The following is a 20,820-nucleotide window of genomic DNA, read 5'->3' on the forward strand; positions in this document are numbered from 1 at the left end:
TGAGAATGTACCAACCTGAGAATGTACAAAACTGAGATTGCACCAATCTGAGTGTGCACCAATCTGAGAGTGTACCATTCTGAGGGTGCACCAACGTGACCATGTATCAATCTCAGAAGGTACCAATCTGAGAGTACAACAATCTGAGACTGTTCCAATCTGAGGGTGTAGCAATCTCATGGTGTACCAATCTTAGAGTATACCAATCTGAGAGCATATCAATCTGAGAATGTACCAGTCTGGGATAGTACCAATCTGAGTGTGCACCAATCTGAGTGTGCACCAATCTGAGAGTGCATGAACCTGAGTGTGTAGCAACCTGAGACTGTACCTATCTGAGGGTGTACCAATCTGAGAGCATACAAGTCTTCAAGTATACCAATCTGAGAGTACACCGATCTGAGAGTGTAGCAATCTCATGGTGTACCAATCTTAGAGTATACCAATGTGTGAGTATACGAATCTGAGATGTACCATTCTGAGGGTGCAGCAATGTGAGACTTTACCAATCTGAGAGTGTACCAATCTTAGAGCATGTTCCAATCTGAGGGTGTCCCAATCTAAGAAAGCACAAATCTGTGGTGTACCAACTTGAGAGTGATCCAATCTAACTGTAACAATTGCTGTTGGACCAATGTGTCTGTACTAATGAGAATCTGAGAGTGCGCCATCCTGAGAGTGCACCATCCTGAGAGTGCACCATCCTGAGAGTGCACCAATCTGAGAGTGTACCAATCTGAGAGTGTACCAATCTGAGAGTGTACCAATCTGAGAGTGCACCAATCTGAGAATGCACCAATTTGAGAGTATACCATTGTGAGAGTGTAGCAACATTATGGTGTACCAATCTTAGAGTATGCCAATCCAAGTGTATTCCAATCTGAGAGTGTACCATTCTGAGGGTGCACCAATGTGAGAGTGTATCAACCTGAGAATGTACCAATCTGAGACTGTTCCAATCTGAAAGTGTACCAATCTGTAAATGCACCAGTCTGAGAGTGTACCAATCTGAGAATTGAACAATCTGACAGTTTAACAATCTGTGAATGCATCTATCTGTGCACTGATGAGAATGCGGTAATGTGAGCCTTTGACAACCTGAAATCGAACAATTTGAGATGGTGCCCATGGGAGTGTGCAAATCTGAGTCTACCAGACAGAGCGCCATTCTGACAACATTATCATCTCAGACTATTTCAAGGAAAGTAATGTTCTGAGAGTGAACCAATGAGACATCAAACTGAGATGGCATTAACTCCAGAGTAGAGGAATCTGCATCAATCTGAGAGGTAACAATGTGAATGTAAAATCTGTGCAACAAATGTGCACCAACAAGAGTGGCCAAAATGAAGAATGTAATAATGAGAGAGAAGCAATCTGAGAGTGTGTTGTCAGTGAGAGTGCATCATTGTGAGTGGGCACTAATGAGAGTGCCAATGAGAATAACAATCTGAGAGTGTGTACCAGTGAGAGTGCATCATTGTGAGTGGGCACTAATGAGAATGTGCCAACAAGAATAACAATGAGAATAACAATCTGAGAGTGTGTGCCAGTGGGAGTGCATCAATGTGAGTGGGCACTAATGACAATGTGCCAATGAGAATAACAATGAGTGTGTCAATGAGAGTGCATCCCTCTGAGAGGACACCAGTCCAAGAGTACACAAATCTAAGACTGTACCTACGAGACCATAAAACTCGAGATTGTGCATGCCATTGGGGGATTGTAACAGTGAGTGCATCAATCTGAGCATGTAACAATCTGTAAGGGCACCAGCGGGAGTCCCCCATACACAGAGTGTATGCATGAGTGAGAACCAATCTAAAAGTGTGCCAATCTGAGGCTATGCCAACCTCAGAGTGTGCCAATATGAGAGTATGGCAATCTGAGAATGCACCAGTCTGAATGCACTAATTTAAGAGTTTGTGTTTCATAAAGTGCTTCAAAATTCAAGAGTATGTAATTCTGGAGAATCCCCTCTGCAGTGGGAGTATGACTCCTGTCCTCTTCTGGGAGTAACAATACTCTTCTCCCCTAGGAGTAAATGCCCTTCCTCAATCATGGGATCTCTGCTGTTGTTCAGAGAGAAGTTGCTGAGTTCTCTTGATTTTACTAAAGTGTCTGATGCTTTTCATTAATCAAAACAACATAGGACAAACTTAAAGTTACCCTGAAACAATAACAGAAAATGCTGGAAAAACTCAGCAGGCCTAGAATCATCTGTGGAAAGAGAAACAGAGTTAATGTTTCGAGTCTGTAGTCTTACCGACTCGAAACGTTAACTCTGTTTCTCTCTCCACTGATGCTGCTAGACCTGCTGAGCTTTTCCAGCATTTTCTGTTTTTGTTTCAGATTTCCAGCATCTGTGGTATTTTGCTTTGATATTAAATTTACCCTGACTTATGCTTTACAATGTACAAGCTGATGCTGTTGTAACTCTTGAGACCAAATTTCCTGCACTTCCTGACGTTAATGCAGGAATATTTGACACACTCCTCATCGTCTGCTATTTTAACTTGGGCATCAGCTTAAACCTTCTCTGCCAAAATAACACTATGGATAAAATTGGCAACAGTACCTCGGGAAGTAAATTTGTAAATCTTGACCTCCGTCTGACTTTGTGTCCAGGAGATATTATTTCAGTGCAGAAAATCATAACACAACTTTTTTGCCTGAAGTTAATAGATTAGTTGAAGCTAATGAGCCTTATTTTTCTAGGGCTGATGTTTTGGAGGTTCAGTAAAGTCTGCCTTTTAAGTAATTATTTGCTTCTAGTGGTGATATAAATCTCTGTCAGCACAGAATTCCCAAGGGAATAACATTTTCTGCATAGATCAACCACACAGGCAAATATTTGGCCAACTAGAACATGTCACCATGATATGTGTGGTATGAGTCAGCAATGCAGAGTCTTTGATGCCAGGGAATAAAATGGTGTAATTAGAATATATATATGTCATAGTATTTTATTGCTAACCATATTTTCTTTGTCTGGAGAGAGGAAAGTGAGAGTGAAAAACTGGCTCTTTGTGAAATTCAAGCCTCTGAGTTCTTCACTTGTGATTCACAGATCAGAAAAAGATTGAAAAATCAAATTACAGTTGCAGATGTTTTAGGATCAAAACCAATTGATTTGGCCCTGTTAGCATCCCATCTGATGAATCAGCCCCACTTTGCTGTCTCGTTTCAATATATCTTCAACCGCTCCTCCCAACCCCATCCCCAATAATGTCAACCCCTCTTCCCTACCTCATCCCCAGCAACCTCAACCCCTCCTCCCTACCTTATTCCCATAAGTTCAACTCCATAACCTTGCCTCATACCCAGAAAACTCAACCCCTCCTCCCTACCTCATTCCCATAAGTTCAACTCCATAACCTTACCCAATACCCAGAAATCTCAACCCCTCCTCCCTACCTCATTCCCAATAACCTCAACCCCTCCTCCCTACCTCATTCCCAATAATCTCAATCCCTCCTACCAACCTCATCCCTTCACAATCTAACCTACACCTCTGTCCCTCAATGCCGGGTAACCTCAGTCCAGTACCTTACCTAATTTTCAACTTCAACCCTACCTCTCTCTAAAAGCACATCAAACTGAGGATTCTGATTGAGAATATACTTATCTTGCTCAACTATCAACCCAATGGAGATGAATTCAGATCCTATCATGACAATGGAAGTAGCCAGATTAAAGCTTGAAAAGCAGACCATACATTTTATTGCTGCTAAGGAGTGATGGGTATGCCAATATGGTGTAGTCATGCCATCGGCACAAAGTAGAGGACCTCATGCCCAAATGGTCGTACATATTATGTTCATCTTAGGCTCAGTAAGCAGACAGAAGTACATAATTTTGGCCAGTGTGCCCCCATAACTCTGCGTTGGATCATGTCCACCCATATGAATTGACTCTGCGACCCTATTCTATTGCAAATCAGTTTCCTTTGTAAACTGAGTTTGGGCATCAACTTCTTGTGAACCTCATGTCTCCATCAATAATCTGACCCAGCTTTAGCACTGAATGGTATTGAATTGCTGACCTCGCTTAGACAAGTCTCGCCTGGAGTGAGGAATGTCACAAGGGTGCAGTAGGGGGTGCCCTATGCAGCTGTGGATGTTCACAGTGGTTGTTCTCACTATGATTATTTACAGTGATGCGGGCTATGTTACAGTAATGTGACAGGGGGTTCAATATCATGCGGGACTGTAATGCTAAATACATTGCAGGAGAGCTGGCTTGTAATCCTGTTTTGCATTATGGAGGTAATGACACATACTATTCAATACTGTATAGGACTGGTGGACTTCAATGTTGAATGCAGAGGTGATCTGTAATACTGTAAACAACAAAACAATACAGGCGAGAGATATGCATTTTTATGCTGTAATGCTGAATGCAGTAGAAGAGAGCTGGTCTATAATGCTGAAGGCAGTACAGGACAGGTACTTTTTCATTGTAAATGAATCTAATTGCACCATTTCTCTGGGTCTACCATAGGTAGTCCACGTAGGTCATAGCAGACAATTGGGAGAAGTTGGACTAAAATTAATATAGGGAAAAGTTGATGTGGGACAACAGTGAGTAAAGATTTGTAGCTAAGAAGCACACACAAATTTTTAATATAAGGGGTAATGAACAACTGAATCAAATCGTTTTACCTAAAAATAAGAACAGAATATATTGTTGTAATTTGAACCTAACTCACCTCGGGAGAATGGGTTGGGTTCAGGTCAGACGTATGAGTTCACTCCTCCATTGAGCATTAAGTCCGGCGGCGGGGCGGGGGGGGCGGGCATCCGCCCAAACCCATCTCATTCCATCGGTGGAGTGGAAGGATTCCCGAGGAGTTTCCCACTGGCAATAACTGTTTCATTGAACTTCCGTGCCTGCTTAATTGGTAACTTTGAGCTTTGGAAATGCTTTTCGATGTCAAATGCGCTATGGAGCGCACCGATGTCAGCCGTGGCTCAGCTGGTAGCCCTCTAGTCTGAGTCAGAAGGTTGTGGGTTCTAACCCAACTGGAAATTGGAGCGCAAAGTCTAGGCTGACTCTCCCAGTGCAGAGCTGAAGGAGTGCTGCTGCGTTAGAGGTGGCATTATTTGAATGAGGCACCTGCTTTCTCAGGTGGGCATTAAAGATCCAATTGCACTATTTGGAATAAGAGCAGCCTCCCTCTGTCCTGACCAATATTTGTCCCTCAACCAACATCATTAAGACAGATTAACTGGTCATTATAATGTTGCTGTTTGAGGGATCTTGCTGTGCGCAAATTGACTGATGCATTTCCAACATTTTTACCACACTTCTGATCACCCAGAGGCTGTGAAAAGCTCTATTCTAAATGCAAGCCTTTTCTCTGTAAATGTAACCTGTTGGGCAGAGAAGTTCTGTTTGGTTTTCCTTTTCAAACTTGCTCAATCTTAACTTGTATCCCATGGAAGTCGAACATTTCAGCACAGGAAGTAAGTTGGTCGGTAACCTTTATCACATCTTCTAGATTGGAATGACCTAATTCTTTAAAGGGGAGGGATTTGCTTGATTGCCTTACCCATAAAATGCTGAGGTCTGGTCATGTCTGTGTAGGGATATCAAGAAATAGCGCTTATTTAGTAACTCTGTCTGGAAGCATGCTGATTGATACTCTTCGATTGTTTTTTGTATATTCCAACACTATAATGTAATCCCAGTGAACCTGCCACTTGTTAGAGCTTAAGTACTTCAAATAGGGTGGCAGTACTTGCATAGCCTATTAACCTCAGGAAATCTACTTCCAAGTTTCTGGTCCTTCAGCTAAACAAGTAGGAATGGTTTGAGACATCAGACTTGTGATGTGGGCACAGATGGTATAGAGCCACTGTAAACATGTTGACTTGGTTCTTTCTACCTGGCATATAATGGACTTCAGGACTCACACTCTCTTGATGCTCATATACAAAATCGCCATCATTTTTATTCTACCTGGGGATAATTCTGTGTACTTTAGGCTTTCCCTGCAGGTCAAACGATGGAAGGTTGGGGAATAAGTGCAGCTTCGGTTACTGCAAGCGTGTGTCCTGCTGCAATCTCAGAGTATGTTTTTATTTTCAAATGTCATTACAAAAGCTGCAACCCCTAGACCCTGCCAAAGAAAATGGATTATATTGTGGGGTTACGATGCTCCAGCATGGGTCAATGTGCAATTTAGCTTAGCCACCAGAAAGTGGGGCCTGAGTCACACTGTTTCTGAGCCTTTCAGCTTCTTTCAGACTGCCAGCATTTGCTAATTTTCCAGTTAGGCAAGTATAACATAACGCTGTAATTCTCTCCGTAAACCCTTGCCACCTCCTCCTCCTCCTTTTAGGACTTTCCTTACAACCCTCTCCTTTGACCAAGCTTTTTGTCACTGCTCCTAATATCTCCTTCCTTTGTTCGGTGTCCTGATTACTCAGCTGCAAAACGCCTGGGGGCAGTTTTTCCACAATATCGGCGCGATGTAAGTACATACACATGTTATGGTGTGTGGGGCAGGCCAGCATGCAACCCATTGTGCCACCCAGGCCTCAGAGGCAGGTGATATAGTAACTGATACAAATTCAACCATGCATCTTTGAACATGCAGGATGGGAGATTACTGAATACAGTCACCACCTGCATATCCTGAAAATAGCATCACACAATAAGGCAGTGAATGCCAACTGCAGGCTTGAACCCATAAGAAAAAACAACCCACAGGTTCCTACATTGAATAACGGTTTCTTTAGAGCATCTAGTTGTAGTGCTTTTTAAGCATCCATTGATGACGGAAATAAACATGGGCAACTCTGCATTGGAGACATTAACCTTGAGGCTTTCTTCTGTTTCTTACAGATACCTGATGAATGTAAGCTTCGAGGGGCGAAATCTCTCCTTTAGTGAAGATGGGTACCAGATGCATCCCAAATTAGTTATAATCTTGCTGAACAAAGAGCGAGTCTGGGAGAAGGTAGGGATTTCTGAGCTTCTTTGCAAAGAATATTCAATGTTTTAGGAAAATATAGAGGGGTGTGCATGCATTTGTAAATGATTTGTGTCAGACTAATTAGAACCATGATCCAATAAAAATAGTAATCCAGCAGAAATTGCCCACAGCTTCTTGTCAATGTCTTGTTAATTACATTGATAAGGTTTAATGGCAATTATGTCACTAAACAGGTGATGGGTATTTGTACAGAACTGGGGTGTTTTATTGACCCTCTTAGTCACATTTTGGTTTAATGTTAGTAAGTTTCCTTTAAATTTTGCCTTTATTTTTGCAGTTTCCCTAATTTAGGGGCTGCTTTTACTTTGTCCCTGATTTTGTTAATTTAGTTCATTTGGTTGACCCAAATGAGCTAAATGGGGATACCTTCCATGCTCAGTGGGCACCACGGGGATTGCAGTGTTTTATCGACCCACTTTGTTTAAGATTGTAAGATTCCTTTAAACTTTGTTTTTGCAGTTTCCCTAATTTAGGGGCTGCGTTTATTTTGTCCCTCATTTTGTTAGTTTAGTTTATTTGGTTGACTCAAAAGAGCTAAATGGGGATAGTGTTGACTGTGAACTTAATCAATAAACTCTCTCCAGCAAGGAAAGCTTTAACTTTGCTTTAACTTCACCAACCAGCGTGGATCCAAGTAACACTTCTTGTGTCCAATCTGCTCTATGCCCCACCAACTTAGCACTAACAGCAATTATGAAGAGCTCAGGGATAGCCCTAAACAAAGCCATAAATGGTATTCTTTGTGACTGGTGCATTATCCCTCCTTATCCTCCTCAACATCTCCCAAAATTCATGTATCTTTCTACCTCCATCTCCTTTCAAGTCGAGTTTTTAGTCATCCAACCTCATATATGCTTTTTGTTTGGCATCTGCTTACCAGAGGAACATAGTATCACTGAATGGTTAGAGCACAGAAGGGAGGACATTTGACCCATCATGGCTGTGCTGGCCCTCTGCGAGAGTAACTCAGCTAGTCTCACTTCCACGCTTTTTCCCTGTAGCGCCGCACATCTTTTCTCTTCAGATGATCGTCCAGTATCCTTCTGAAAGCCACAATGAATCTGCCTCCATCACTCTCTCAGGCAGTGCGTTCCAGATCCTAACCACATGCAGTGTTTAAGAAAAAAAGTTTCCTTATGTTGTCCCTGGTTCTTTGGCAATAATCTTAAAATGGGGCCCTCTGATTTTCAACGCTTCTGCTAGTGGAAGCAGTTTCTAACTATCCAATCCATCCAGATCCCTCATGATTTTAACACCTCTATCAAATCTCCTCTCAACCTTCTCTTCTCTAAGGAAAACAGTCTCAGCTTTGTCAATCTATTCATGTAACTGAAGTCTCTCATACCCAGAGCCATTCTAATGAATCTTATCTGCACCCTCTCCAATGCCTTCATATCTTCCCAAAGTTTAGTACCCAGAATTGGACACAATATGCCAGTTGAGGTTAAACCAGTGTCTTATGGTATTATACGAACATACGAAATAGGAGCAGAAGTAGGCTATTTGGTCCCTCAAGTCTGCTCCGCCATTCACGAAGATCATGGCTAATATGTTTGTGTTTTGAATTCCACATTCCCATCTACCCCCACCATATCGTCCTTGCTTTTGTACTCTCTGCCTCTATTTATAAAGCTCAGGATCCCATGTGCCTTTAACCGCTTTCTCAACCCACCCTGCCACCTTCAGCACTTTGTGCACATATGCCCCCAGATCATCCAGTTCTTGAACCCCCCTTAAAATTGTTTCCTTTAGCTTATATTGCCGTTCTTCCTGCTAAATATTACTATTTCACATTTCTCTGCGTTAAATTTCATCTGCCATGTGCCTGCTCATTCCACCAGTCTGTCTATGTCCTCTTGAAGTTTATCACTGTCCTGCTCATAATACTTCTAAGTTTTGTGTCATCTTCAAATTTTGAAATTATGCCCTGGACACCTAAGTCTAGGTCATTAATATAGATTAAGAAAAGCAGTAACCCTAATACTAACCCTGAGGAAGCCACACTCTCCAGACCAAAAAACAACCTTTAATCATTGCTCTCTGCTTCATGTCACTCAGCCAATTTTGTATCTATGCCGCCGCATTTTTAATTACACCTCTGTTAAGTGCCTTGGGATATTTTTCAATAGTGAAGGCGCTAATTAAAGACAAATTTTTATTATTGCTGTCTCCTACATTTATAATGTTGCCTCTCTTTTTCGCTGGTTGCCCCCTGCCTTACACATGCTCTTGGTTGACTGGGTAGGCAAGTGACCTATTCCCTGGCTGCACTTTGAAGCCAAATGCTGAGAGGTAGATTGGCTCCAATTGCTTATCCTCTAGTAGGCCTCTATTCACCAATTGCTTCCCAAAGTTGAGGAGTGAGTGAGTGACAGATATGAACTCACATTTTCCCAAGCCACATCCCTGATCTATGCAAGGTGAGAAAAATTATCACCAGGTATACTCTGCAGGAATCCAGCACTTAGTTTGACAGTGCCTGGAGACTTTGACCATTGAAAATGTGTTCGTGCACCAATGAGCAATTGTACTATATTACTGTGTATTGAAACTGTCAAAGTATCATGTCTACAATCTGAACAAAATAGATATTATTCTTGAATCATGCCCACCAGCAACTGCCTTCTCCACAATAATAATTCTAACTCTTATGACACACCATTGCAAAGTTCTTGTAATCATTCTTCTTCTGCGAGGCATCTGTGCCTAAGCTTATACAGGATGAGGATCGCTTATTTCAGTACTTCAGAGGTGATCTGCGATCGGCCACTTCAGTCAAGAAGCCACAATTGAAAGGAGTGTGCCTGGGCTAGCTTTCAGTCTTCTTGCTTTTCCAAGCCACTATCAGGTTGAGCATGGCTCCTCATGGAAGATGTAGGATCATGGAGACATGGGGCCATTACAGAGACATGGTTGCAGGATGGCCAAGGCTGGATTTAAATATTGAAGGGTATTTGACATTTCAAAAAGCTAGGAAGCTAGGAAAAGGTGGCGGGGTAGCTCTGTTAATTAGAGATGTCATTAGGGCAGTAGTGAGATGACCTTGGCTCGAAAGTGCAAAATGTAGAATCAGTTTGGGTAGAGATAAGAAATAGTAAAGGTAAGAGAGGGTAGTTTATAGGCCCCATAACAATAGGACAGTAGGACAGGGTACACAGGAAGAAATAAATGGGGCACCTAAGAAAGGTACCACAATAATCTTGGGTGACTTGACTTGAATCTATGTGTAGATTGGGTGAATCAGATTAGCAAAGATAGCCTGGAACATGAGTCCATAGAGTGTATTGTGGATAGTTTCTTAGAGCAGTAAGTTCTAGAGCCAGCCAGGCTATTCTGGGCCTGGCAACGAGTAATTTAACAGGATTAATCAATAACCTCATAGTCAAGGAGTCTCTAGGTAACTGTGATCATAACATGATAAAGTTTCACGCTCAGTTTGAAGGGGAGAAGTGCAAATTTAAGACTAGTGTTTTAAATCTGAATAAAGGTAATTATAAAGATATGAAAGCAGATCTAGCCAAAGTGAACTGGGAAACTAGGTTAAAAGGTAGGACAGTAGAGATGCAGGAGCAGAATTTAAGGAGATAAATAACTCTCAGCAAAGTTTTATCCCAGTGAGAAAGAAAAGCTGATTGAGAAAGGTTCATCATCCATGGCTGAATAAGGAAGTTAAGGATCGTATCAATTTGAAAGGAACACTGTACAAATCTGCAAAGGTTAGTGGTAGGTCAGAAAATTGGTCAAATTTTATGAACCAGCAAAGAACAACTGAAAAAAAGAAAGAGGGAGAAATAAGAGTATAAGAGAAAGCTAACTAATAATATAAAAGCAGACAATAAGGACTTCTCCAAGTATATAAATAGGAAAAGAGTAACTAAAGCTATTGATGGTCCTCCAGAGATTGAGTCTAGAGCACCGATAATGGAAAACAAGGAACTGGCAGAGGCATACTGTCCAGCTTCGCAGCAGAAGATGAGGGAAACTTTCCAAATATACTTGAAAAATCAAGGGATGAACAAGAGGGAGGAACTTAAAACAATCACCATCATCAGGGAAAAGGCACTGGGAAAACTATTCAACCTGAAGACTGACAAGCCCCCAGGACCAGATGGCCTACATTCTTGGGCCTTAAAATAAATGGCTGCAGAGATAGTAGAGGCATTGGTTATAAGCTTCCAAAATTCCTTCGCTTCTGGAAGGGTCCCAGCAAGTTGGAAAACAGCTAGTATAATACCTTTATTCAAGAAAGGAGGGAGACACAAAGCAGAAACTGCAGGCCAGTTAGCCTGTCATAGCCAAATTGCTAGAATCTATTGTTAAGGAGGTTATATCAGGATACTTAGAAAATCATACTTTGATCCGACAGCCAACATGGCTTTGTGAAAGGGAAATCATATTGAACTAATTTATTAGAGTTTTTTGAGGAAGTGACAAGCAAGGTGGATAAATGGGAACCTTTAGATGTGATGTACCTGGATTTCCAGAAGGCATTTGGTAAGATGTCACATCAAAGGTTACTTACACAAGATAAGATTACACGGTGTGGGGGTAACATATTAGCATGGATAGAAGATTGGTTAGCTAACAGGAAGCAGAGAGTAGGGATAAACGAGTCTTTTACAGGTTGGCAGGCTGTAACATGTGGAGTGTCACGGAGATCACTGCCAGGGCCTCAACTATTTACAATCTATGGCAATGATTTGGATGACGGGATTGAATGTATGGTGGCTAACTTTGCCGACGACACCAAAATAGGTAGGAAATACATTGCCAAGAGGAGGTAGAGAGCCTGCAAAAGGGACATAGACAGGTTAAGTGAGTGGGCAAAAATTGGGCAGATGGAGTATCATGTGGGAGAATGTGAACTTGTCCACTTTGGCAGGAAGAATTGAAAAGCAGTATACTACTTAATGGAGAGAGATTGCAGAAGCCGGTGGTACAGGGGGATCTGGGTGTCCTGGTATATTAATCTCAAAAAGTTAGTGTCCAGGTACAGCAAGTGATTAGGGAGGCAAATGGAATGTTATCATTTATCACAAGGGGAAGGGAATATAAAAGTAGGGAAGTTTTACTGCAGCTGTGCAGGGCCTTGGTGAGACCACATCTGGAACATTGGGTACAGTTTTTGTCTCCTTATTTGAAAACTGATATAATCGCATTAGAAAAAGTTCAGAGAAGGCTCATGTCACTCGTTCCTGGCATGAGTGGCTTATTTTGTGAAGAAAGATTAAACAGGTTGGCCCTGTACCCATTGGAGTTTAGAAGAATGAGAGGTGACCTTATTGAAACATACAAAATCCTGAGGGGATTTGATAGTGTAGATACCAGGAAGACATTTCAACTTGTGGGGGAGACTAGAACCAGGGGAAACAGTTTAAGAATAAGAAGTCTAATATTTAAAATAGAGATGATGAGAATTTTTTTTTCTCTCAAGAGGATGGTTAATCTGTGGAATTCTCTTCCCCAGAAAGCTTCGGAGGCTGGGTCATTGTATTTATTCAAGGCAGAGTTAGGCAGATTTTTTGATTGACAAGGGAGTTAAGGGTTAGGGGGGCAGACGGCGGAATGCAGTTGAGACACCAGATAAGCCATGATCTTATTGAAGGCTCGAGGGCTAAATTGCCTACTTGTGCTCCTATGTTCCAGTGGAATCAAAGGCCCGATTTGAATTGCTCCACCATTGGCTGCAATGCTTTCAGCTGCCTCAGCCCTAAGCTGTGAACTTCTATCCCTGATACCTCTCTGCCTCTCTCTCTCTCCTCCTATAAGACTGTCCTTAAAACCTACCTTCTTTGACCAAGCTTTTGGTCACCCATCCTAATGTCACCTTATGTGGCTCGGTGTCAAACTTTGTTTGGTAATAATGCTGTGAAGTGCTTTGGAATTTTTTTACTAGGTTAAAAAGTGCAATATAAATGAAAGCTGTTGTTGCTGAATCAATAACCCACACACTACACGATAGCCACGGCTGCTAGACTGATTGACAATTCATACAGTAGATAGATGCAATAAATTTCACAGCAATTAAATGCATCCAGGACAATTGTTCCAATAAAATGGTTATTTTGGAGAGCTTTTCCAAAATGGAGACAATACTTTACTGTGGGCTGCAGCTTGAAGTGTTTAATAAATAAGGTACTGCTCACTGAAATGATTCCTTTCACACTTTCCACACACAATGCAGATGCAGGGCAAATTAACGAGAACCTTTTCAATTTCCCAAATGCCAATCCGTTAAATGTTCATCTAAATGGGTGCGTTTGACAGCTCATTAGTCAATAACTAACTGACTCAGATCAGTGAAGATGAACAAAAAGCTTGCATGGGACTTTGAAATAGCTGTGTATGTTTAATGTGTTCTGAATGATAGCTTCCTCAAGCAACTCATCTGTGGAGAGATGACAGAAAGGTTAGACTTTCTGGTCCAGCTCGAGCAGATCACTCCTCAGTCTTATAAACTCAAAAAACTGTAAGCCAAGTCTATGCACACTGTCCTCATAATTTAACTCCCCAAGCCCCTCTAAATCAGGTGTGAAGTCCTTCGGATGATTTGTTTATCCAAGGCTCTGTTTACCTGCTCATGTGTAAGTAAAAGATTTCACAGCAACATTCAAGGGGGGTTGGGGGCAGGATTTCTGCCATTGATCCCTCATCCAGTGCAAACAAAGTGGATTAAGTGACACTTTTAATGGGATTTTATTGTGTGCAGAACAATGGCTCACCAATCTACCATTACCCTTTGCTTCCTACCTCTGAGCCAATGTTGGATCCAACTTACTTCTTTCCCTTTTCTGACCAGCCTGCCATGTGGAATCTTGTCAAAAACCTTCTTAAAATGTATATAGATTGCATCAAACATGCTACCTCATCGACCCTCCTTGTTATCTCCTCAAAAATTTCAATTAAGTTAGACACATCCTTCCTAAACAAATCCATGCTGACTGTCTTTGATTAATCTATTAACATACACACATACAAACAAGGAGCAGGAGGGGGCCATTCGGGTCCTTGAACCTGCCCCGTCACCTAATAAGATCATGGCTGATCTGAAAGCAACCTCAAATCTGCATCCCACCTAACCCCAATAACCTATCACCCCCTTGCTTACCAATAATGTATCCACCATTGCCTTAAAAATATCCAAAGACTCTGCTTCCACTGCCTTTTCAGGAAGAAAGAAATTTCATCTCATCTCTGCGTGACCCCATATTTTTAAACAGTGACCCCCTAGTTCTAGATCCTCCCACAAGAGGAAACACCCTCTCCACATCCACCTGTCAAGTCCCGTCAGGATCTTACATATTTCAATCAAGTCGCCTCTTACTCTTCTAAACTCCAGCGGATGCAAGCTTGGCCTTTCCAAGTGACGATTTCTCATGCCCCTCAGAATTTTTTCCAATAGTTTTCCCACCACTGAGGTGAGGTCGATTGGCCTGCAATTACTTGGTCAACCCTTCCTCCCTTTTTAAACAGTCATGGGCCTGAGGCCATCAATTATTTGGTTATCCACAAATCTAAATGGTTCAGACCTCAACACCCCAACCACTGACCCCAGGGAGCACCTGATCGGGATCAATTTGCCCCAGACGCTCTTGCAGATTAGTGCTATAGGGGGGGAACCTGTGAACCTGGTCGGACAAGAAGCCCGTGCTTTCCATTGTGTGTAAGGCAGATAAACAACTTCTGCCACCCTCACCGTGATCGGCTGATTAATTCTGATGTGATTTCCCCACAGGTCGGGAAGTGGGAGGCGAAGAGGCTGACAATGAAGTACCACGTCTGGCCCCGATACTACTTGTTCTCAGAGTCGGAGGAAGAAGACGACCACTTGAGCATCGTCACACTGGAGGAGGCGCCCTTTGTCATTGTGGAGGACGTCGACTCCCTGAGTGGAACGTGCATGAGGAACACGGTGCCCTGCAGGAAACAGGTCAAAGCCATGTAAGTTTGGGCCACCTTGTCCCTCTTTGCCTTTTGGATGATGCCTCGCATTGTGCCGCAGCCAAGAAAACAGCCGGGTGAAGATCCATCTCAAGCAATAGTGCAGGATGAGGCCGTGCTGAGCATTGGGCAAGCAGGATATGAGTGACCATTTTACACTGGTGCCCAAGGCAAATTTCTATCCCTTTGGTTGTAAGGGCCCCAGATTCTGCCTTGAGAGGGAAAGCCTATTTACATATTTTTTAAAAAAATACCTCCCAATTGGTCCTACATAAAGTATATGTTGAAATTTCCTCACTTAAAGGGTTGTGAACCTTTGGAATTCTCTACTCCAGAGCTCTGTGGATGCTCTGTCGTAGAGTATCTACGAGGCATTGATCGATAGATTTTTGGGCACTAAAAGATATGGGGATAATGCAGGAAGGTAGATCTGAGACAGAAGATCAGCCACGATCTTTTTGAAGGTGGAGCAGGCTTGAAGGTAGGGTTGCTACCCTCCAGGATTGGCCTGGAGTCTCCAGGAATTGAAGATCAATCTCTAGGACACTGCTGTGTGGAACCCTGGAGAAGAAAATCATCGGGGCATTAAAAAAGATTGTTTTCCTACTTGTGATTTTCTTTGAACGTTTCTCTTTACCAGATATAAAAACATTGAAATTGGGAGAGAAAGGCTGTTTGGCTGACAGTCGAGCATCATCCAATTGGGTAATGAGTCTTTTTGCTTTCCAATTGGCGTAGGAAGGCAGTGAAGTCACAAGGATGGATATGTCGGCCAATGAATGGCTGGAACGTGGGGGCAAGTCACATGATGAAACCTCCAGGAATACATTTAATCACAGCTGGAAACACTACTTGAAGGGATGAATAACCAGTTCCTTTTTTTATTTTAATTCCTTATGTTCTTATATGATGGTATCATCATAGAACAGAAGCATTTACATAATCCAGATTAAATCAAGAAATTGTAATGCAATTAAATTTCTCATTAGCTGTTCCATGATGTGTCTACAAGAATCCCTTATCACCCTGCAGCCAATGAAGATTATTTGCGCAAATGAGAGCCTTGTGCCTCTGCTTGTCCTAATTTTTTTTGTCAGATCTATTAATCCTGCAGCTAGTTGCATCACACCCATGAAATGCAGACAGATTGGAGAGGCTCCTGCCCCCAGGAATCCTTAACAGCTACAGCCAGTTAAAACCAGTCCAACTGAGAGACTGCTTCACCCAACAGAAATGCCACAGAAATGTAGAAAAAAAGAGTACTTTCCACCTAGTTTGCCTTCTACCTTCCTGGTAGTCGTGCGATACAATGATAATGGAGTTGTTGACTAATCATAGCAACTAATCCCTATTATTGCTGAAAAAAGAGACTATTTTTGTCGAAGCTTTTTGTCTTGCACTCATCAGGAAAATTTGCAAGAAAATACCAATGTCGGGGAAAGCAACATATTTATACTGAATGAGAAGGGAGTGCTGATTGGTTGGCAAGTGGACTGTTATTGATGGAGGCGTTGCCATGGAGGATGCACCAGTTCATGGTGACTGACAGTTAACTGCCGAGCATTGTTTGAAATTTAAACTAGGCAGCTTGACTCTGATTGGTCAAGACATTGCCCTGGGGAATAAACCAGTGAATGGCTGTCACCTATTTTGTTTAGTCTGACAGCCAATAAGTGACAGCCATTCACTGTTTCATTCCCCAGGGCAACGTCTTGACCAATCAGAGTCAAGCTGCCTGGTTTAAATTTCAAACAATGCTTGGCAGTTAACTATCCATCCATCAACTGGAACATTCTCCATAGCCACACCTCTACCAATCACTGTCCACTTGCCAACTGATCAGTACTTTCTTCTCATACAGTATAAATATGTTGTTTCCCCTGTCATTGGTATTTTCTTGCGACTTGTCCTGATGAGTACAACACGAAAAGATTCAACAAAAAAATCTCTTTTTTTCAGCAACACTCAAGTTCTGTGCTACCAAATGATAATCTCTATTAATTTGTCCAAAACAAACTCAGACATGAGACGAGAAAAACCCTATTCGTAGAGGGCTTGACACCATAGGCCCTAACTTGTTTACCTTCCCAGGCAAGCTGCACTCACCACATGTCTCAAATTACTCAAATTGTAAAATGTTATTTCCTGAAAGAGATCTAATTTGCATTTGAATGAATGAATCTTGCCAGTTCCCGACAAGCAGATTTTTCCTATTTGGGATGTGGGCATCACTGGCAAGGTCAGCATTTGTTGCCCATCCCTAATTGCCCTTGAACTGAGTGTCTTGCTAGGGCCATTTCAGAGAACAGTTAAGGGTCAATCACATTGCTTTGGGTCTGGAGTCACATGCAGGCCAGACCAGGTAAGGACTGCAGATGCCCTTCCCTAAAGGATATGAATGAACCAGAACAATTAATGATGGTTGTCATGGTCACCATTACTGAGACTAGCTTCCCAGTCCAGATTTATTAACTAAATTCAAAAGTTGCTGTAAAGGGATTTGAACCCATATCCCCAGAGCATTATCTGGAATATTAGCCTAGTGACATTACCACTTTGCTACCATCTCTCCCTAGCTTAAGTTGAATGTGGTCAAACTGTTTCTCCAAATTTGTTTTTAACGTGCCTCCTTGGTCACTGGAAGACCAGGACCCTGGTTCTCACTTATTGCACACGGTGACAATATTTATCATGGTCTGCATTTTCTTTTATTCATTCAAGGAATGTAAGTGAAAACAGAAAGGCCAAAATTTATTGACCTTAGCTAAGTGACTTCCTAGGCCATTTTGAAGGGCAGTTAAAAATCACCCACATTTGTGTGGGTCTGGAGACATATAAAGGCCAGACCAGTTAAGGATAGCAGATTTCCTTCTCTGAAGGACATCAGATGGCTCTTTACTGCAGTCCGGTAGATACATGGTCATCATAACTTTTCAAATGCAGTTTTATTTATTATCCAAATTTAAATTTCCCAGTTACTATGGTAAGATTTGAACTCATGTTTCTGAGATCATCTTGCTGAATTGCTAGTCCAGTAATAAAACTATTAATAAAACCCTGTAAGCCTCATTAGAGCCCTGAAAACAGCAATTTTATCACTGCATTACTCTCCCCCATTTTGCTAGATAACTTTAAGCTATACTTCCCTCTACTTGCTACATTTAGTGAGAATAGCTATAGTCTAAAATGAGGGACCTTGTCTTATGCTCACTGTTTTAATTTGCACTCTGTCTGCACTTTGGGCTGACTTTTTGTCTTTTGTGCTCTGGATGATGTGGCTGGGAGAACATGCCAGAGGACTAGCAATTGCTCAGCTACCACACCATGATGCCTCACTAGCTTGATCATGCTGATTTAATGCCCACTCTGCAAGATGGTAAATGGCACACAATCGTAACATTGTTCAGGCTAAAACTAATAGTTAAATTTATTGAAAAGGTGAGGTAATTACACAGAAGCAAAGCATAGAGCAAAAAAAAGACTATCCATGCAATAGACAGGAATTTTGTCAGTGTTGTTTCCAATACACCATTCTAATTTCACTATGAATGCAGTGAAAGTCCCAATTACACGCTCCTACGCACTTGAGGGGAAGTTCAGCTGTTGAAACAAGAGCAGTTCCAAGGAAATTCCCTCACAATATTTGATTTACTCAGTACATAAACTGTTCCAAAACAATAAAAGGACCTGAATCTTACCTGACAATGTTTTCTGAACTGAATTTCTGATGATTTTTTTCTGTGCGAATGACTCCATCGAGTCCCTTGTCAGCTACCTTCACTGAATTAGACAGTGCAAAGCAATGAACCAAAGATCTTTCAACAGATATCCAGGTATTTGTCTGTGTCTTGAAGTGGAGACGGTTTATTTGTGGAGCAAACAGAATCTTCCCCAATGCCTAGATAAACAAGATGTCAATCATTTCTAACACTTAAGTAGATCAAATGCCGAGCAGTCTTTTTTCTGATTATTAAGTGGGTTTGTTTGGATCTAGCATCTGATTGCCACAGACCACACCCTTAATATCTGAGGGAAGGTGGCTAGAATGGACAAATAAATTACCTGTTGGCTATGTTGTTGTGGTATGGGATTTCTTTTTGTTGGATGAATAGGGTCTATGAATAGGGTGGTTGGGGTGGGACGTGGGGGGGGGGGGAGGGTGCAGGAAATACTTAAGAAATGGAGATATAAGAGTGGAAGCAACGGTATAAAAGCTACAATAGTGGAGAGCATGGAAATGGTTCAGTGGAGAGGAGATTCTGAATCTATGAATTATGAAGACAGTGTAAGGAGAAGGCAATCATCTCTGGAAGAATCTTCAACAGATCTTCATGAAAAAAAAGAAACCATTTGTTCTGTTTGTTTATTGCCCTCAGCAACGAGACTGAAGGAGGAATCTATATCAAGCGGTGCTGTAAAGGATTTTGCATTGACATTTTGAAGAAAATTGCAAAGTATGTCAAGTTTACATATGATTTATATCTGGTGACAAATGGAAAACATGGGAAGAAAATCAATGGGACATGGAATGGCCTGGTTGGAGAAGTAAGTCAATCCTCTTTAATTGTTACAAAATAAAGCCTCTCTTTTTACTTTCATGGGATGTGGGCATCACTGGCAAGGCCAGTATTTGTTGTTTCCCATCACTAATTACTCTTGACTTGAGTGGTTTGCTAGGCTATTTCAGAGGACATTTTAAGAGTCAACCACATTGCTAGAGGGCTGGTATCACATGTAGACCAAATAAGGATGGCAGATTTCCTTCCCTAAAAGGCATTAATGAACCAGATGGGTTTTTACAACAATAAATGGTCACCATTACTGAGACTGTCATTATATTCCAGATTTATTGATTGAATTTAAGCTCTATCAGCTACCATGGTAGGATTTGAACCCATGCCTACAGAGACCAGGTTTCATAATTACAAGCTTAGTGACATTACCACTATGCTACTATTGCCCCCATTTTTGTGTCAGAGTAAATCAAAAGCCCACTAGAAGCTCTGTGAGTTCATGTTGGTTCAGAAGTGTAGCTATTATGGCACTAGGGCACTAACCTAATGGATGCAAATGCAAACCCCACTTTGGTATGATGTTAAATCGGACTAATTGTGGGGCGGCATCACAAAAAAAATGCTGATAAAAGTTGTTGCTTTGGAATGCAAAATCCAACTAATGCAGACATGCTTTTTGTTAAAAATAAAATTTATAAATTACCTGATTAAGTTAAAAAAAATCTTTAAAAAACATTAATAATAGTTGTGATGGTAGAGTGAAATAGAGATGGAAGCAAATCAACATTCGTTAAAGAGCTATCTAGTAAATTGTGCAATGTTTGGGTACCATGTCTAAGAGGAAGGGTTGGCTAACCCAGAGATCATGAGTTCAAATCCTACCATGGCAGATTCTGAAATTGAATTTAATAAGTTTGGCAATTTTTAAGTTGGCACAGGGGAAAATAACCTTGAATGCTGCTGTGAAAATCCAAGTATTTGCCTAATGTTCTTCAGCAAAGACTACCTGCCATCCCTGTCTGATCCAGACAATACCTGACAATGTAGTTAGCTCCCAATTCAAAATGAACAGTAGTAAGTTGGCACCTGTTTTCACTGCCCACCCTGTTTTCTGTTCCTTTTAGACCACTTTTGGATGGGTTCACAAAGGGATGTTAACTATATGGTTCAAACAAAGAATTTAGAAGGCATTTCTTCAGGGATTGGTGAGAATGGGGAACATGCTGCTACACGCAGTGATTGAAGCATTTAGCATCGATGTCTATTCGAGGGGGCTGAATGCATACACGGAGGAGGAGGGCACGAAGAGACACGAGGCAGGGTGGGAAGAAGTGATTAAAGTTGGAGGAGGATTAAACACTG

At 41.6% G+C, this 20,820-nt stretch overlaps 1 protein-coding gene across 1 annotated transcript in view; it reads left to right on the forward strand.

Moving 5' to 3' along the window:
- The window catches only part of LOC121271597 (glutamate receptor ionotropic, NMDA 2B-like), a 668,674-nt gene that overhangs the window by 578,836 nt on the left and 69,018 nt on the right, over nucleotides 1-20,820 (forward strand). The window contains exons 4-6 of the mRNA XM_041177632.1: nucleotides 6,853-6,967; nucleotides 14,739-14,944; nucleotides 19,321-19,489. Of these exons, the coding sequence (XP_041033566.1) occupies nucleotides 6,853-6,967; nucleotides 14,739-14,944; nucleotides 19,321-19,489 (490 nt within the window). The remainder of the gene's footprint in view (nucleotides 1-6,852; nucleotides 6,968-14,738; nucleotides 14,945-19,320; nucleotides 19,490-20,820) is intronic.

The sequence above is a fragment of the Carcharodon carcharias genome, chromosome 31 (assembly GCF_017639515.1).
Source record: "Carcharodon carcharias isolate sCarCar2 chromosome 31, sCarCar2.pri, whole genome shotgun sequence".
Classification (NCBI taxonomy): domain Eukaryota; kingdom Metazoa; phylum Chordata; class Chondrichthyes; order Lamniformes; family Lamnidae; genus Carcharodon; species Carcharodon carcharias.